Raw genomic sequence first — 15,735 nt, 5'->3', positions numbered from 1 at the left:
TTTGAAAAAGGGACCTATTTTATCTCCAACTATTTGCATGTCTGGAGGTGAACATCTTTTATATCCTTTCTCTGCCGTTTCAGGGAGACTGACGCAAATTCAGGGATTTTAACGTTTTCAGATGCCGACCCGGCTGATGAAACGGGCAAGCAAGCCGGGGTGTTTAAAAGCCTCCGTGCATGTGAAGGCTCATCCTGGCGTCGTAAAAACAAGTAACCATTTTGGAGGGAAGGGGCCCACATATAGTCCAAAACCACTAAAATGGGGGGAAAAAACACAATTGATGTACACTTGGTAGATGGTTTATTCATAGATGATCTGAAAATAGGAATATACGTTTGTGGGCGTGATGCGTTTAGTGCCGCTGCCTCTTGAAAATCAGCCTCCCAGTAAACAGCACCTCGGGGGGGCTCCCCGGCCGTAATGGATATCCGAGTTGGCTAAACTAATTTTCTTAAAGAAGAGTTTGTGGGACTTAATGAGGCATAACTAATGGAGGTCCCACAATCACCAGTGCCATGCTGGAAGCACCGTGGCAGGACAGAGCAGCCATTGATTCTTGCTTCAAACCTCTTGAGTTCCTAATCAGCTTCTTTAGTTGTGCGTTTCAGGCCTGGCAAACCTATTGTGGGCCTGTGTCACTGGAGGTCAGTAGTTATTAGTGGCAACTGAAAACAGTTTCTCCAACTACTCATGAGCGAATTGAATAACATGCATTGGAGGCACTTGGAGGGGGGATTACTGGCAGTGCAGCGAGTCCGGCCAGAGCAGGAGAGAATGTGACATGGTTTTCTAATAAGGGATGCTTCCCACCCCCAGGCAGCACACTCACACCCTCCTACAGACTCCTAACCTGCTCCTCCATCCTTTCATCCTCCCCCCTTATGCAGACATTTGTGAATAGTCTTCAAAAGGCCCCACAATGCCTCATATTTTGAAAATGGTATTCATCGTAAGCAATAGAATTTGTGTGTGCGTGTGCGTGTGTGTGAGTGTGTGTGTGTGTGTGCGCGCGCACAGGCACACACTCCATGTTATCCAAAAAATGAAAGGCAATGCTAAAAACCTGGTTTAGTGTATTTAATTTCATGGAAATCTATTAGAGCCAGCATCCTATGACCTTCTTGAAATAATCATCTGTAGGACGCTTTATATTTGCAGGCTGTTTTTTTTTTTTTTTTGGTTCTTTCCATTTGAAAAAAAAAATAAAAGACTGGAATTGGGGGACCGTCCGCGCTGCCAGGACTAGCAGCTTAGCGCTGCAGGCTAATTCACTGGGCGGCAAAAGCATCAAGCAGGTTGTGACAGAAAAGAGAGCGATGGTTGCTTAATTACACAAGAATACCAGGAAGATGCACTCATTAAAATCGAGCTGTGCGCGCCTGAGAACCTGCCGGTCCAATTCACTGACGTGCACGGTGAGATGAAAAGCCCGCCTCACCTCCGCTAATCATTCCAGAGTGGTCAGAGGAGGGGAACGAACCGCTGGACGTATTTTCTCACATAACATATAATAAATACACCAAATGTATTTATTCTGTAATTACTGTTATTGGGGGGCAGGCGCTTTAATTGTGAAAATTTAATAATTCCCATTAATGCTCTTAGCTCTCTATTTTTTTTGTGGTCTAAACACACACGTACACACACACACACACACACACACACACACACACACAAAATCCCAGCATATGAGGGTCATATATTTCTGTGTAAACTATGCAGCCAGTAATGTTAAACCCTTGCCAATTAGCGCTGTCTAGGTTGCTAGGTCACCATGGTCAATTGAGGAACACATCAATAGGACTTGAAAAGGTTTCTCTGTGATCAGACCTTCTGACATATTAGGTAGAATAATGGGGAGGGAGAGAGTTGGGATGGGTTCTAGAGCCTGAAGCAAGGCTTCCTCCTACATTCACATTATGCAGTGCAACCTGCAATTACCTGAGAAGAATAGTCCACAAATTCTTTATATCTGTGGAACAAATTAGCCTCCATCTCATGGTCTGTAGTAACGTGCGCATTCAGAGAGCTGCAAACACACCTTGGTCTGCGCTGGAGATGGCGTTGGTAGTTTCATATAATCTCGTATTTTTTCAATTGCTCGGCGTGTGCGTGAATGTGTGCTATGCACGCATGAATGCGGGCATGTGCGTGTGTGTGTCCTCAATAACAGGCGGTGCATAGATGTTAACAGCAGGCAGTAAAAGCTGCAGGCTCCAAAAGTTTCCAGACAGAAATGATGATATCGCGCCAATTACAGCGGCCAGCCCGTCTCATATATCCTGACAAAGAGAAGCACCCACCAATAAGCGGAGTGAAGCAACAGGCACAATAGCCAGTGATTACCAAGCACAGCCTATTAGTGCACTATAACCACGGCCCTTGAAAAGAGAAAAGAATGGCTTCACCTCCACTTCCATTTCATGTGGCAGACTATCAAAATCTTTGTTGACAGCTCTTTCATACCCTCAATTTAGAGACCCAGCTATAGTGCAAACATCTTGCAGCATCAACGTGTGTATTACGGAACGCACCTCTCCTTTAGGATGCTCTCATCCAACTTCCTTCTGATGGAGTCGCCGTCCTCAGTTCCAGATGTCAGGTGCATATTGGCTCTGCCCGCGTGGAGTGTCGGCAGCAGATGATAGCACATATACATACAGCTGTCAGGTATATGAAGGGGGTGAAAATGGGGGCTCTCCAAGGTCTCCATCGAGACCCACTGATAGCCATCATCATCATCACCATCAGCATGGTTACCACAGGGTGTCATCAGCAAGAGATTGAGAAATAATTTCCAAACATGGTTGAATGACCGGAGGAAATGAAATGTTCGATCCTATTATGAGCCGGTGCTTGTGTAGAAATGGTTTTCAAGGACAGAAGCAAAATAGGGGGGGTGGGGGGCACGGCGACGCTGATGTTAAGCGATGACCTTTAACACTAGTTTGCTGAAATAATGAATCTTTGAGGAGACTGATCAGGATAAGTTTTGATCAAGTGTTTTCCGTGTTTGTTTGTTTTTGGTTAACGCAAAACTGTGGAGAAGTAGGATATTTTTTTAATTAAATGAGCTGCAGCATTAAAAGACCGGTTGAAAAATCACCATTTCTTACTTGCAAAATGCGCTTCCTGTTTTATTTAAAGCCTTAAATAAAGTAAATTTGTTTGCATCACAAATAACAAACTGAAAAGTAAAAATTAGAAGAAGAAACTAAAGAAACTGTGAAATTTATGCAGAGAAAAAGAGTGTTGTATTATTAAAAATTTCGGTTCAGCACTTTATATAAAACAAATTACGATTATGAAATGTATAATAACAAAGATAATATAATAATAGGTTACATAACAACAACAATGCTGTTGATGATGATGATGATGATGATAATAATAATAATAATAATAACAATAACAATGATGATGATGATAATAATAATAATAATAATAATAATAATAATAATAATAATAATAAGGATACCAATCACAAAGCGGTAAACTCTGGGTCATTTAAATTGTAGTTTAAAATAAAGCAAGGGTTGCTACTTCCTTTTAAGCAAGCAAGCAAACAAACAAACAAACAAACAAACAAAAGCAGGAGTTTTCGGTCTCCGAGTCTTGCAAACGTCCTCCATTAACAGCAGCCCTCTAAAATGTCACCTGAACAATGCTGGCGCTCTCATCGACCTTGCTTTGCAGCTCAATTTGCTCTCAATCGCATCATAATGAAAATGCACTCTAAAAAAATTACGTCTTGGGGAAAGGCTCTCACACTTCAAGTTATTTATTGTTAACGTTCACTTGGTTTGGAAACAAATACAGCAGCCATCACGCATTTTTTTTTTCTATTTAACTTACAAAATAATAAAGAAAACATAAGTGGACGCAATAACGATCACAGTTTAACGCTTCCTTGTGTGTTAGCCAAATATACAAGTACCTACTTTATTTTCATAAGTCTAATAGGAATACATTAGTTTACATTATTAATGTGATAAAGTTCCAAATCGCCACCGCAACTGAGAAGTGATGGTTCAGTGGACTTCAGACCTGATCCCACCTCCCCGCCCCGAGTCCGCGCTCAAATGAAGCAGCATCCTCCTTTCTTTCACCGACATATCTACGTCCAAAACACGAGTAACAAAGGGTCCAGAAAGACATAATTGCTCTCAAGGACAGCCCAGCCATTTCTGTTCAGTTCAAAAATAGACTCCCCTCTCAGAGATGTCAAGAAAATGTGCCCTGATCAGCTGGTGCGCCTCAGTGCGTCTTGTCCTCTCCAGCATCGAAGGGCCCCACGTTTTAGCCTTCCGCCTCCATATATATATATATAACTGTATATATATATGTGTGTATATACATATACATATATATATATATATATATATATGGAGCTCCTCCGCAGGTATTAGAAAAGGTGATCGCACAGTGTGGAGTCCTACCACGTCCTGCCGTACAGAAGGTTTGAGGTGACCATGTTACTGGTGTAATCTACTGCAGACGTGTCTATCTGGGCCATGTTGAGCTGGCTGTGCAGTGAGGGGGGGCTTGGCGACATCTCCTCCAGGTCCAACGCGTTCACCTGCTGTTGGTTTTGATGCTGACTGAGGTTGCCGGTCGGCGACGCGAGCAAGACGCCGTTGCCGTTCTGTTGCTGGCTTTGTTGCTGGCTCTGTTGCACCTGTTGCTGGTTCGACGTGGGCGTGCTGGAGCCGTTCTGGCACGGTTTACCGTCCTTCACCAGAACTGGCACGGCTACGCGCCTCGGGGACTGCGCCTGCTGTTGGCACAGATTACCGTCCTGCTGCTGCTGCTGCTGCTGCTGCAGCTGCTGCGCCGCCTTGTCCTTGGCCTGGCGCTTCATCTTGTACCGGTGATTCTGAAACCAGATCTTCACTTGTGTCGGCGTGAGGTGAATCATGCTGGCCAGGTGCTCCCTCTCGGGCGCCGACAGGTATTTCTGCTGCTTAAACCTTCTCTCCAGCTCGTAGACCTGAGCCTGCGAGAAGAGGACGCGCCGTTTCCTCCTGGGCGCAGCGTGGAGAGCTGGCATGGACTTGGTGGCGTCGGCCATTCCTGTCAGACCCCCCATGCCGGTCATGTTCATACCTGTGGAAGGTCCCATGAATCTAGAAACTTAAAAATATACATACATATACAGTACATGCGTTCAATCAACAGAAGAGGAGAACACTATTTCGCCTGAAGTAGTCTTTAATAATGATTCTCCTTAGTGAGGATGGTTTAAAATTAGGGTTAACATAATTTATTCATTCGCTTAATACAGGTTAAATAAATAATAATAATAATAATAATAATAATAATAATAATAATAATAATAATAATAATAATAATAATAATATAGGAATCTCGTAAAAGTAAAAAAGGCCCAGACTTGAAAGAATGATCTCCTTTTCAGTTTGAGCTGAATAATACTGAAATAAATATTACTGAAATAATAATTACAATAGTACTTTAGTACCGAGTCCAACCTTGAATTACATTTTAAAAGCCTCGTATATTTTTCTTTAGTACTCATCACTGAGATGTCAATGCAATTCTAGAATTTACTGTGAAGCACAATAAAATTAAAAAAGAAAGAAACGACGAAAAGGGATTTAAAACTTACTGGTGGAGAATCTTGGGTCTGGATTGGCGCTGTACCATCCTGTTGCTGCTGCACTATTCCGCATGCTTTCCTGGTACGACGGCAGGTCTCCCATGTTGCCAATGCTCCCATTGCAGTATCCCCCCATTGCGCTGTGGGAGAACTGGGAGACGCCGTGCGGCATGTGGTAAGTGGTAGCCACGGTCGCGTTGTGGCCCATCGAGTGCTGCTGCATGCCGGTCTGAGACACCTGAGGCTGTCGGTAGGCTCCCAGTGGAGAGGTTAGGTTCCCTGCGCCGTCCATGCCACTAAACTTCTTGTAGGTCTCCTCGATTGGGCTCAGAATGTCTGTCACTGAAAAAGGCGTTGTGTGCTTTGGGCTCAACGACATGATTCAGAAAGCAGGTAGATTTTTGTGTTTGAGCAGATCAACCGTGTTGTTGTATCGGCTCTCTTCTTGCTGGATGTCTACGTAAGAGAGTGCTTGTAGTGCGCCTGAGATCCTATTGATCGCCTTGGAGAAGGAGGCGAGCCCAGGGCGCTCTTAGCCCGGGTTTATTGGAGCCAGGAGCCAGGTTTACGACAAACACAGGGGGCGGAGCAAAACTCCTAAACCAGCAAACAATAGTCATTGACATTTTCGGGTAATAACTGATGAAAATGTCCTTTGATTTACGTGAACTTATGTGCATACATAAACTGACGCCACATATTTATGATTTTGTCCTTCGTGGCGGCTACACGCAGGTGAGAATATCAGCCATTGTGTCTGCGCATCAGCTGATCTCACAACATAATGTATGACTATTGTGCGTGAGTAGGGAATTCCACTCTTTCCAGAAACTTTGAGAGCACTTTGAACAGACACAAGGGCCACCGAGTATCATCAAAGAGGCACAATGAAGTTGTACGACCGGCTCATTTATACTTCTTAAGCATCATTTTGCCCCATCAGAGAGGAACAAGTCCAAATAAGACCAAAATTACAAAATAAAAGCTGAGCGGCGTCGGCGACGGAGCCGACCTGCGGGCTGATGTTTGTCACCGCAATGACAGGAATGACAAGATCGGGATTTTTATTGTTATGGTTATTTGGATTTTTTTTTTTGCCAACTTGCGTCTGCGCAAATATGAGCAGGCATTTGCGATTCTCCCCAATTTCTGGACGTCCGCGTTTGCTTTGCCTGGCCGTCATTTCATAGGTTTCTCAGGATGTCTCGTTGGACTTAATGCAATTTGGAGACAATATTGTAATCCTCGAACCCTCGAGTCTGGTCACCCTGCGTTAGAAAGACACTCCGCAGTCTTGACCTGACATTGTAATCTCTGAGCAAACTGACTGGCGCCAGGGGAGGAATCAGAGGAAGGGCTCCACCGCACAGGGGGGTCAAAAGAGAAAAGAGCTGCTACAAAATGGAATAATGAGTTAAGTAATTAATATAAATTCCCATGATTGCGTAATGCGAGCTCCTTATAGATTTATAAATCAGGGTATAACCTGAGGTGGGTGACTAATAGAATTGATTTCTTCTTTAATTAAGGGAAAACGGCATCAGTAGGCGGGATGTTTTATGTTATTTTTCGAAACGTCAAGAGAGTTGTTGTCATCATTTACGAGGGAAAATGGCAGAACCGGGCAGCAAAAAGCTGCAAATAATACTTTATCCGGGCGTGTCAGCAAGTGCGCGTCCGCGCTGATTAAGAAATTAAGACGTGAGACGATCAGCCGTCAATTCCCGCGAAATATCAACAAACACAGATCTGCGTTTCGGTTGTAATGAATCATTGTTCTCATGCAGATTTCCCCTGGCCGAATTTTTTTGTGCTTTATCCCATGCACCCACTCACTCATCCCCAAGAAGTCTGGAGTCCGGAGCGGATTTAAAGTGAAGTGGATGGACTTTATTGTCGCCGAGCAAAACAAAACAATGCGTGCGTATTCCAAAGCCAGCTGGAGATGTCAGAAAGACATCGAAGTGGGGCAACAAATCGCCCTTTCAAACTCCACATCTGAGGGTGTAACAGGTGGAAGGAAAGGGGTCCACCTTTAAAAACAATCAAATTGTCAGAAAAGTTGCGGCGAAAACGTACGTCGAATATTTCCAGTGTTCGCTGCGCCTGTTTGGCGGCTGCATTGGTGTCTTTAGGGGGACAAGAAAGGTAGGCCTCGGCCCAGACTTCTAACATTATGTAAATGAGACAAACCTCTCAACCTTGTGGATTACTGAGTCAGAGAGCAGGACCCTGGACCACAGACCCTCCACATTAGGATCCCATAAAAATCTGGAGCTGGTTAGCTGCATGCACCTCTTATGAGTGCCTATAGTCCACATTAATGCCGTTGTCAGATTAATTCTATTTTAGGTTCAGTAGATGCGAGGCGCTCAAGGCTGTGGGAACCGGAGAAGCACCAAGGAGCCGTGAGGAGGGCCCACAAAAGGTCGGTGCAAAAAATATTGATGTTCGATTAGGATGCCGCAGCTTTGGCTAAAGTATGTTTTTGGAGCTTCTCGTGTGGTTTTCGGAGTAGCTGTTTATTTCATAATTGATGTGCAACGTGCGCTGAAGCGAAGCTGAAATCAAACAATTCCGATTAATGTCGAGTCCTTTCTTGTTGCCTCAAGGAAGTGAAAGGGCTGCATGCAAAGAAAGCCCAGCTCTATATGTTTAACTCCCAATTATTGCCCTGAGATAGGGAAAAAAAGTAAATACAACTGTCCATTCTAGTTGATAAATTAATTTGGCTAATATAAAACAAGCTTTTACATATCACATCTTTCCTCTGGATCAGATCGAGCACGATTGAAACTCGCTGCTAAGATTGTCTGAGTTAGTGGAGAATAATCATGAGCCATTTTACTGTGGCCACAACGAAGCCTTCGATCAGGGCTCGTCACCAGTTTTTGCAGTGCGTAACGTACAAGCTAAATTAGATAAATGACCTGTCAGTTCCCAGTACCAGTGAAATAACCCTTTTATGTCCTTTTTCATATAAAACGCATGTCTTTTTATGCCCCCCACCCTCCCCCAGCAGGCAGACAGACCGGAACACGCAATTGTTGACAGGCTTGTTTCACCATCTCGACCTTGCTAAAGATGCTGAGACCGCTATAGTGTTGAGGTCCTGACATGGACATGAAGCTCCAGCATGGACCCTGGCATCGATTTAGACTCGCGGACCAATTAATCCGTAAGTTTGAGTGTGAGTGGTCCAATTTTTAAAGACGAACGATCATATTTTCAACTGGATAGAGATATCTGAAAGTGAAATGGTCCAGCTTTAATGTGCGTAATTTACGCACGGCTACAGAGGACGCGTTTCATTCGTCTTGCTCATCAATAGGGGAAGAATCGGGTTGAACTGACATTTTAAGTCTATAAATTTGTTTAGATTGTATTAATTGGACAGATTTAGGCGCGTCTTTTGGAATGATCGGCGTGATTTTGCGAGAAAAGGGCAGAACCTTTATTGTCTCAATGGAATAAGAACTCACGCAAATGCAAGACACGTCTCAAAAACTAAAATAAAATCCAATTTCGGTTGACATGACATGACATGTTACATTTGTGCTGCTATATTTAATATCTAATGATTAAAATGGCGCTTTAAATAATTTGCTCCATTCAATGAAATTTAATCATAGGCTAAAATTATTTAGTTGATACGTACGTTTTTTACGATTATGAAGAAAAAAGACAACCTTTTCAGTCTGTGCGAACATTTAGTCAGCGAGATTTTTGTTTTCATGCGTATTTACGCACGAAATGTGCCCAAATACCAGGGCGACTTCGTTCTCTCCTTGGCCTCAAATTGGGCTTTATCAGATCTGTGCAGCTGTACAGACGACGGGCCCACTGGACGAAACGCAGCGCACATTTGTGCAGAAAAGTCCACACCTGCTGTCAGTGTAGTGCCATTTAGATCAAATACTTTTTCTCCTCTTAAATCTCCGAGCAGCGGGAGAGTAAAAGGCGGGCAGGTGCATATCTTTCAGTTGCGCTACTTGAAGCGGTGCGGTTCCTCAGCTAAGTAGGTTAAAGGTCCTCCCAAGTGGAGAAAGTTTGTCACGGGCCTCTTGAAGACCGTATTCTCCTGCAGGAGTTTGCATTCATTCATAATTAATGTGGCTTGATGGAAGAAATGATGCTAATTGGGCGCCAACCCGCCTCCCCCCCTAAAAAAAAAAAGAATATGGAGATTTACCGAATGCTGAAGAAAATATGGGGAAGCAAACGTAAAAGGCACATTTTAGATATATAATCCACAGTTGGAATGTATTTTTAAAACATGAGAATTGAATGTGTTTGTTATTCTTCAGGTTCCATCCAGCACTTGTATATGGTGCTGACCTTTAGTTCCCACTTCATGGTTATTTCAATGTCGAGCTCACTGAAGGAAACGTCGTCTTCGGGTTTAGCAATTCAAAAGCTTAAGATATTCTGGAAAAACACTGTTACTAGCAACTCGCCATTTCAGTGTTGTGAAGTATCTCCCTCCTGAGGGGCACTTTAGATCATTTACCAGTTTGTAGCAATTTGCACCACACACTGATATAATAGAGCACCTTTCCCTCAAGAAAAAAAAAAGTTTACATTATCAGACAAAAATGCTTCGTCAAAATTCTCTTTATTACATTAAAAAAAAAAAAAAATCATTACCCATCCCCCTTAATGTTGTCTCATTTCAGCACAAATCAGCACAAATAAATAAAGCAGCCGTTCAACTACACGTTGTAAAATTCAAAGGGGGGTGAAAAATAAAGAAATAATTATTTTAGATTCGGTTTAAAGTGATTTGCTCTGGGCTCCGTCATCACAGCATCCTTCTTGGGACAATCAGGAGCAGCACAGCATCAGATGATGAAGGTTCCTTTGTGGAAATAATGGCGGCAGCAGCGAGGGCGCGTAAACAAAGCTGTTGGAGCGTCGTTGTTACTCAGTACTCGGTTACTCATATGCTAAATCCCCTCTCTGCCCGCTCTTTCCTGGGTCGGAACCGGCCTTGCTGCTGTCACATGGAACCTGGCCATGGCCTAAAGTGTTTTTATCTTTCACTTTGGCGGCAGAAAGCATGTTTGCTTGTGTGTAACTGCTGTTTTTGAGAAATTACACACTTTATTAACACATGGTTTATGCACAGGTTCTGGTTAATTTGGCGTTTTTAATCACACAGTAAACATGAGCGCTTCTTTTTCTGTGTGATTTTTATTTTTTCATCATGAGGGAATAAAAATGTCCAGTAGAAAATGTGATGCTAGTCTGTAGGTGTTTCACGCCCGCATGTGTTAGGAGAAGAAATAAAAAAAATCCAAAACAATCAAATGTGGTTTTACATCGAATATTCATGCAGATTTTCAGCTGCAATCTGTATGAAGTATTTCCTGATGTCCTTTTAGAGGCAGAATTCATTTATTCCACCTGTTTTTGCATTAACAGAAGCATCTTCTAATCAAAAGTTGCCCAGCATGTTGAGTGCTGCGCCCAGACGGAAACTTTTCAAAGCGCTCCACAATTCAACAATGGAAATGTTGCATATAAATGTAGCATTCTGGTCTGTTTATTCCCACTTTGGGACGCTTTTAGCCAGTAGGCCACAGCCAGGCGTCTATTATTTAGATGAATTCACACAAACACATCAGAAAACTACTTTAGATTTTGACTGTGTTGATCTGACAGCTACAAACGCCTTTCCACACTTCAGAAAATTGAATGAAAACCCACGTTCTAGTTTCTTTTTTAGAGGTAAAAAGAAGATTTTTGTCATTTTGACTTGGTCAGTTCTGCCCTGAAAGCATCTAAAAATGAAACAGAAACAGATCAAATAACGCAGAACAGACAGAAACTGATGATCATCAAACACCTTTACACACATGCAGAAGCTGTTTTACACTCATCTTCCTGTCCACTGGATTCCTTCTGCGCCCAAGTTTGCTGGTTTCAGATCGGATCCCTCGCAGAGACGATCTCGGCCTTTTGGCTTTGCTTTTTCACTGTTAATAAAAGCTACGTTGCGTCTGACAGGGATGGTGAAGCTGTGTCGACGGAGCACCTGCCAAACTGCACCAAGTTGATGTAAAAAAGTGGTTTATTTAGGGTGAAATTGAGCTGACACGTGATTAAAATGGACTATTAATGTGGCCCATTCAAAAGATTATAGAATAGTGAAATAATCCAAACATGGCACGTGTGTTTGAATCCTCTATGGACCCCCCCACCAACATTGATTGGTCTTTTTCTTATGAAGCCTCATTTAAAGGAGTCAGGAGATCATGTTTGATGGTTCCAGAGCAGCTGGAGAACTTTCCCCCTCTGATGCAACCACTCAGTACCTGCTGTGAGAGGTAGACGTGTTGCATCTGTCATCTTCACCCTTTAAAACACAAATTAACTTTTCTCCAAATTTCCATAGCATCATTTTTCCATTACAGAGGAAAATAACCAGAGAAGTTGGCCTACATACGAAAACTGCTGGATTGGTTAAGCCTTCAACAGTTTTTTGTATTTTTTTAATAGAAAATGCTAATATATCCATGTATTTGACCATGTTTTGGTCAGTATGACTAATTAATTTCTCATAAAGCACACACGGGCCGTGTATTTTATTTTTAGACGTGCGCTGAATGCTGCTGCCTCCTATAAATGTGAATGCCGCTGTGATTGCCGCCTTTGTCTCAGCGTGTGCTGCTACTCTGCCTGACTGTGCTGCTGTGCGCTGACAAGTGTCCTGAGGCTAATGGCTCTCTCATTTGTTGTTTTCCTTTTTTTTTTTTCTAAAATCTCGTCCTTTTCTTCCTCCCAGGAAGGATGTCATCTCTCGGCGCTCCAAGGACGCTTGAGGTCATCTTTTCTACCTGATCATTACGCTACCTGCTCCCCTCCACAGAGCTGCCCTCTCACTGCTCCGCCACTTGAAATGCTTGGCTGGCCTCTTCTCTGAAACCATCATGAAATTGTGTGCTAACACGCCACCCAGCGCTCCACCTTCCTCCATCCTCCAGCCATGTGTGCAGGAGCCGGAGAGAAGATTCCGGCACCGCTGCTCAGCCAACAGGAAAACAAACAGAGGATCCTCCATCAGGCCACATCTCCGTCCCACAGAGTTTATTATTATTTATTAAAGTTCTGTTACATGTTGGTCCACGTGCTACAGCATCGCCGCAGTTAATATTCCAGCGGAATTTTGACTCCACAACGTCAGATTGCTGTTTTTATTAAATGTACTTGGGACATTTTTAAAGGTGATCCCCCGTTGCAGCGATAGACCACTCTCATTTAAGAACTTTAGCATTATATGTAATCATTTAAACCAAAATATTGATAATAATCATTCCCTGTGTTGTAATCGGTGTAGATTACAAAGGTTCCTTTAACACAATGAACTCGGATGACACTTTCTCTCAAGCGGAAAATCTTACTATCCGATGAGATAATCCAATGTTTTCTTTACCCCACAGACATAAAGATGATGTTTACAATAAAGAAGCAAAATGCTGATCGTGACTATTGTTAATAAATTAATAAAAATACTGTTGTGGAACACTCAAGGCCATGAGCCACTATTAAATGCTCAATAAACAGACGTCTCCCTGCTTCTTTGAGACAAATATTTAAATCTCAGTGTTTATTATTATAATACAACCTTTATATTTCTTTATTGTCCAACACTGTATCGTTTTAACCCATTAAACTTCCTGAACCAGCTTCCTCCGTCTGTGGCGTTTAAACGTCCACGTTAGGAACATTTAGACGGCCGATGTCCTTCCTGCGTGTTCAGAGCCTCATCAGGAGATCTGAGCCGCTCGTGCACGCTCCTCTTCCATTACGGTAATATGGGCTGGCGTGTGCACGTGGGCAAAGCAAATGGCAGATGTTTGTTAGGAAGCATATGAGCACAAACTAGAACAAACATTTTTATTTTAGAAAAAAGGGGAAAACTTACATGACAAAATAAAGCTAAACATACAAACACCGAGAGTATTGAAACAATGACTATTGAATGAATGAATTACACCTGCAACTTATGCGCTGTAGGGCATGCATGGAGGCGTGCATGTTTGATGTTTACACACTAATAAACAAATAAACAAGTAGTGCTGATCAAAATGCCTACTTGATTAGAAATATGCCTAAAATAAGACAGGATAAGCTTAAAATGGATGGATAGATAGATAGATAGATAGATAGATAGATAGATAGATAGATATAGATAGATAGATAGATAGATAGATAGATAGATAGATAGATAGATAGATAGATATAGATAGATAGATAGATATAGACAGACAGATAGATAATTGTAAATATAAACTTTACATATCAGTGTAAACATCCCACACTGCTAAAGGACAGTGGAATCATGGGAAAAGGACACTCCATTAGCTCTGTAGCCTAAGAAGGGTCCTTTTTCACGAAGCTACTCACCTGTATTTCAAAGCTGGGCCTCGGCGGTGGGAACCGTGGCGACACATTAGGCGTTTTTCTTTCCCCCTTGCCGTGAAGTTAACTTTGGAGAGTCTTTAAGATCCTCCACAGGCTACAATTACACATGAACACGCATGACAGGCACAAGTCGCCGCTCATCTTTTGGAGCCTCTTTACACAGCAAGCTAATTAAGCGACTTAAATTGGTGAAACGCGCCGCCGCCGCCGCATTGTTGCTCTCTTGATCAGCACGCTGATTGAAGCATGTCTGAAACAGATGACGGCTCGCTGTTATTGAGCTCAGCGGCCCGGATCCGGAGGCCGTGCTGGCACCTCAAGCACTTCACCTGCACCTTCGAAGGAAGGGGAGACAATCCATTAAGCTCGGCATAAACACTCATCCATCCGGGGGAGCCTGGTGTGGTGGCCCACCTGACTGTGGCTTTTACACGAGGAAACTCAAGTTCTGAGAGGAAAGGTGGAGAAAGAGGAAGGAAACCACACACTTTTAGCTTTACGCATTTATTGTACCTATATAAAAAAGGAAATGAACATTCAACCATTAAAAGTTTTAATGGGAAAGTAAGAATCGACGCTGCGTTACAGGTTTTGCATAAGTACACTGAATAATTAAAAAAAAAGAAAATGAATTATGGCGCGAAAAAGACCATTAGCGACTTATTCATTTTACATTGAAAACGCCTCGCGGGGAAATAAATAACACTGAAAAACAGCAGCTCCGGCGCTTGCGTGTGCTCGACGAGCACTCCACTTTCTCTTTCTGCAGTCACTGAAAAGTTACCTTGTGTGGAACTCTGTCCTTTGTTCGGCTGTCAGCTCGCTTTTGTGGCCGTGAGGGGCTGCGATGGCTGGAGGAATCCCAACATAATGAGCCGCGGCGGCTTCCACCAAATCCGGCTCCTGTTTATTCCCGCCGGCAGCAGCGTCACTGTCGCCGAGGGACAAAACAGTCGATATTCGTTTTACTGTCTTTTTGTGGGTTTTTCTGTTGATGTTGAACTGAAGCCACTTGTTGGTTTTTCCTCTAAAATAAATGAATATTTGATTTTAACACTCCGAATGGACCAAAGTTGTGGGTCGTGGTTGCACCAGTTCAGGCTGTCATGGATCGGTTCTGCACAGGCTGATGTGATGTTGGCGAGACCACTTTCCTTCTTTCTTTCTTTCTTTTCTTTCTTTCTTTCTTCTTTCTTTCTTTCTTTTTCTTTCTTTCTTTCTTCTTCTTTCTTTCTTTCTTTCTTTCTTTCACTTGACTTTTTCAGCACCAGTAAACAGAGGGCACCAGTTGAGCCCAGCCCAAGTCCCAGTCCAAGACCTAGCCCTATCCCCACCTACAGTCCCAACCCCAGCGCCAGTCACAGCCCCAGTACCAGGCCCAGTCCGATCCCCAGTCCAAGTCCCAGTCCCAGTCCCAGCCCCAGTCCCAGCCCCAGTCCCAGCCCCAGTCCCAGTGCCAGGCCCAGTCCCAGGCCCAGCCCCAGCCCCAGTCCCAGTCCCAGCCCCAGTCCCAGTCCCAGTCCCAGTCCCAGTCCCAGTCCCAGCCCCAGTCCCAGTCCCAGTCCCAGTCCCAGCCCCAGCCCCAGTCCCAGTCCCAGGCCCAGGCCCAGCCCCAGCCCCAGCCCCAGCCCCAGTCCCAGCCCCACTCCCAGTCCCAGTCCCAGTCCCAGTCCCAGCCCCAGTGCCAG

The 15,735-nt window shown here is 43.6% G+C and overlaps 1 protein-coding gene and 2 long non-coding RNA genes across 9 annotated transcripts; 1 reads left to right on the top strand and 2 right to left on the bottom strand.

The window, feature by feature from the left end:
- Positions 1-3,768: 3,768 nt before the first annotated feature.
- Positions 3,769-6,167, bottom strand: nkx2.4a (NK2 homeobox 4a). Of its 2 annotated transcripts, none has more exons than XM_057059339.1 (2): positions 5,630-6,167; positions 3,769-5,136 (listed from the first exon to the last, which is right to left on the bottom strand). In XM_057059339.1, the coding sequence occupies exons 1-2, from the start codon at positions 5,997-5,999 to the stop codon at positions 4,439-4,441; spliced, it is 1,068 nt and encodes a 355-aa protein (XP_056915319.1). In that variant the 5' UTR covers positions 6,000-6,167; the 3' UTR covers positions 3,769-4,438. The 2 variants fall into 2 exon arrangements, with proteins under 2 accessions (XP_056915319.1, XP_056915320.1); XM_057059340.1 differs by having other exon boundaries at positions 3,769-5,109.
- Positions 6,168-6,639: 472 nt separating this feature from the next.
- LOC130540289 (uncharacterized) lies at positions 6,640-13,102 on the top strand. 4 transcript variants are annotated; one of them, XR_008954352.1, is made up of 4 exons: positions 6,640-7,033; positions 7,408-8,048; positions 8,640-8,798; positions 12,408-13,102. It is a non-coding gene; the product is annotated as an uncharacterized LOC130540289 (long non-coding RNA). The 4 variants fall into 4 exon arrangements; XR_008954353.1 differs by having other exon boundaries at positions 6,640-8,048; positions 8,643-8,798; XR_008954350.1 differs by having other exon boundaries at positions 6,709-8,048.
- Positions 13,103-13,195: 93 nt separating this feature from the next.
- Positions 13,196-15,421, bottom strand: LOC130540290 (uncharacterized). 3 transcript variants are annotated; one of them, XR_008954355.1, is made up of 3 exons: positions 14,832-15,248; positions 14,030-14,495; positions 13,196-13,442 (listed from the first exon to the last, which is right to left on the bottom strand). It is a non-coding gene; the product is annotated as an uncharacterized LOC130540290 (long non-coding RNA). The 3 variants fall into 3 exon arrangements; XR_008954356.1 differs by having other exon boundaries at positions 14,030-14,382; positions 14,832-15,238; XR_008954354.1 differs by having other exon boundaries at positions 14,030-15,421.
- Between the last annotated feature and the right edge of the window lie 314 nt (positions 15,422-15,735).

The sequence above is a fragment of the Takifugu flavidus genome, chromosome 16 (genome assembly GCF_003711565.1).
Source record: "Takifugu flavidus isolate HTHZ2018 chromosome 16, ASM371156v2, whole genome shotgun sequence".
Taxonomy (NCBI): domain Eukaryota; kingdom Metazoa; phylum Chordata; class Actinopteri; order Tetraodontiformes; family Tetraodontidae; genus Takifugu; species Takifugu flavidus.
Note: the sequence above shows the minus strand (reverse complement) of the source record. Positions and strands in the feature narration are given on the sequence as shown.

Coding starts and splice junctions, on each gene's coding strand:
- nkx2.4a (XM_057059339.1), bottom strand. CDS start 5,999: ATGTCGTTGAGCCCAAAGCACACAACGCCTTTTTCAGTGACAGACATT. Junction 5,137..5,629: donor AGACCCAAGATTCTCCACCA/GTAAGTTTTAAA, acceptor TATATTTTTAAG/TTTCTAGATTCATGGGACCT.